Source organism: Coffea eugenioides, chromosome 6 (genome assembly GCF_003713205.1).
Source record: "Coffea eugenioides isolate CCC68of chromosome 6, Ceug_1.0, whole genome shotgun sequence".
NCBI lineage: Eukaryota > Viridiplantae > Streptophyta > Magnoliopsida > Gentianales > Rubiaceae > Coffea > Coffea eugenioides.
Genome location: NC_040040.1, coordinates 25,832,659 through 25,835,658, shown reverse-complemented (window position 1 = coordinate 25,835,658; position 3,000 = coordinate 25,832,659). Strand labels below are relative to the sequence as shown.

At 39.3% G+C, this 3,000-nt stretch overlaps 1 protein-coding gene across 1 annotated transcript; it reads left to right on the top strand.

Annotated features, from left to right (window-relative positions):
• The first annotated feature begins 2,250 nt into the window (after positions 1-2,250).
• On the top strand, positions 2,251-3,000 carry LOC113773960. Its single transcript, XM_027318547.1, has one exon. It carries the CDS (start codon positions 2,251-2,253, stop codon positions 2,998-3,000), a length of 750 nt encoding a protein of 249 aa, XP_027174348.1.

Here is a 3,000-nt window from a genome sequence, read left to right as displayed (position 1 = left end):
AAAAGATGTATTCGTTATGCAAGCAAATAATTTTTGGACAAATAAGTGCTATCCAGACACAAACATGTTATCCTTTCCTAGTAGTCCTTTAAGGATTTTCATTTACCTCATTGTTCTTTGGAAAAAAAGTCCTAATGGCCCTCCAACTCTTACCCAGGTAAAGTTTTGACCCTCCAACAATTAAAGATAAATTTTTGGCCCTCGATCTAACAAAGTAGCATATTAGTGGTCCTTTTGTCAAATCCAGCAGTTAACTATAAAGGGAAGCTTCATCTCGTGAGATATGCTACCAAATATGAAGGGGACTATAGTCTCTTTGCCAAGACAGAGCAAAAACAGTTTCACCAACAATTTTTCCTCCAACAATTTCCACCCTCTTTGTTGTAAAACCCTAGTGCGACTTAAATCAGAGTACTTAATCCGGACGCTGTAGCGAAAGTGGTAATTGCCGGCGTGGGAGGGGTTGCATAGGCAGAAATGGAGTGGCAAATACAGAGGAAAGATGACTACTTTGATCTGTACCTTGTTTACGGTAATTGAAATTGTTGTTTACTAACCCATTTGGGTTTAAGATTTGTTTATATGTTTGGGTAATGTGTACTGGAACTTATTTGTTTACTATATGCATATGTAATGAGACTTATTTGTTTATATGTTGGGGTAATGGTGATGTTGGGAGGCTAAGTGGTCCAATTTGTGGTCCTACTTTGTTTGTTGTAAATTGACAATGTCGGACAAAATAGGTTGTTTTGAAAGTGATGTATTTTAATGGCTAAAAAGAGACACTTTATTTGTTTAGGGTGATTTTTTTTTTTGGCTGAATACTGACCAATTCAGTATTTCATTTGTCAGCCTCTGTGTGTTTTTTGTTGACTGTTTTATCCCAATTGCTATTGTAGAGACTGATTTTGAATGGTTTACTATTCGGATGCATCATGGGGGTAGAATTATGTGGGAACGATATGTATGGTATGCTAATGGAGAGGTGGACTATGTAGATGTTTGTGATACCGAAAGAATGTCAACCATTGAACTAAATAAAATGGTGGAGAAAATGGGACATCGTAATGCTGCCATAATGTATTACTACCTTGAACCAAATAAGGATCTAACAAATGGTTTTAAGAGAGTTGTGCACCGATGATGACGTTAACAAATTTTGTGCTTGGACTTATAAGTACAAGGTAATGGAAGTCTATTGTAACCATCTAACAACTGAAGAAATTAAGAGTTGCAAGTCTCCCATAGTGATCCAACCGGCAGAGAAGAAGAAGACTGGTGTTTTGATAGAAGAGTTGGATGAAGAGGGTTGTGTAGTAGAGGAATCTTTTTCTCACCTAGTTCCTAAGAGGAGGCTGTTAATTAAAGATTCAACTGGAGGATAGAGTCGAAGTAGAAAAACAGCCAAAAACCAGCACATTGGTGAACAAAGTGGTGATGCACAAGCATCTATTCATGAGGAGCACGATGTAGGGTCCTTAAGCGAGCAGCAACATGTGCAGCAACCTGAGCAACAACTTGAGCAACATGTAGGGTCCTTAAGTGAGCAGCAACAGGAGCAGCAACCTGAGCAGCAACATGTAGGTTCTTCAACTGGATGACAAAATGGTGATGCACAAGCATGTCATAGCTAGCAGCATGTTGGAGAAACTGATACAACACAAGAAGGATTGAGGTGTCAACCGCCTAATGAAGATGAAGGAAATGGAGGAGATGATGAAGATTCTGGATCAGAAAATGAATGTGACAGATTCAATGGTGATGTAGAATATTGTAGAGATGAGGATCTTCTTGATGATTTGACATTGGAGCCAACTCAGTGTAGAAGCACATTAGAAGAGGTGCAAACTGGAGGACCTTCACAGTAGGGAGGAGAAGCAACTGAGCAGGCTACTACTGAACATTGTACTACTGAACAGGCTACTACCCAACAAGCTGAAACACAAAGTCCCCAGAACAACAGCAAACACAACAAAAAAAAAAACAAGTAAGGCGAAGAAGAAAAACACAACAGCAGCAGCAGACCCGAGATTCTGCACCAGAAGTAGATGCGTTGGCAGAAGATACAATCTCAGATCATCTAAGTAGTGATGCTGATTCATCAGAGGAAGATCAAAAAGCTAAGCAGTATGCTGGTAGGTATAAAGATTTTTCCTAAAAAAAAATTAGGATTGATACAAGGTTCGAGTTGGGTTTGAAATTTGAATCAAGAGCTAATTCAAAACTGCTATCCAAGAATATAGAATTAAGATGGGAAAGCCAGTGTACATAAAGAAGAATGAACCAAAGAGGGTGAGAGCCAGGTGTAAAGATCCATGTCCATGGTATGTGTTTGTCTCAATTGAAAAGGCACTTGGCACAGCAGATTTGGTTGTGAAGACAATGTATGACAAGCATGAAAACTGTAATCATGCTTGGAAAAATAAAAATTTGAAAGCCAATTGGTTGTCAAATAGATATATGGAGAGAATTAGATCAAACACTTGCATGCCAACTTGGGAGATTAGGCAAACAGTGCATGAGGAGTATCAAACCCAAATTTCTAAATGGGTGGCTTCTAATGCGAGGAAATTGGCTGTCAAAATGATACAAGGGTCGGCTGAAGCCCAATACAAGAAAATTTGGGAGTATTGTGCTGAGATAAAGAAGACACATGAAGGGAGTACAATGGAGATAATGTTTACTCCATTTAGAGGACCAGGGGGTAATCCTAAATTCATGAGGTTATACTGCTGTTTAGGACCACTGAAGAAGGGATTCAAGGATGGCCGTAGGCCAATAATAGGCCTAGATGGTTGCCATCTAAAGGGGATTTATAAAGGACAGTTACTAACTGCCATTGCTGCAGACCCGAATAATGGATGGTGGCCTATTGCCTGGGCAGTTGTGGAGAGAGAAGCAACTGAGCAGTGGACTTGGTTTCTCAAATATCTAAGTGAGGACTTGGAAATCGAAAATCAGTGTCACTATACCTTTATATCAGATCAGCAAAAGGTATGA

Coding starts and splice junctions, on each gene's coding strand:
- LOC113773960 (XM_027318547.1), top strand. CDS start 2,251: ATGGGAAAGCCAGTGTACATAAAGAAGAATGAACCAAAGAGGGTGAGA.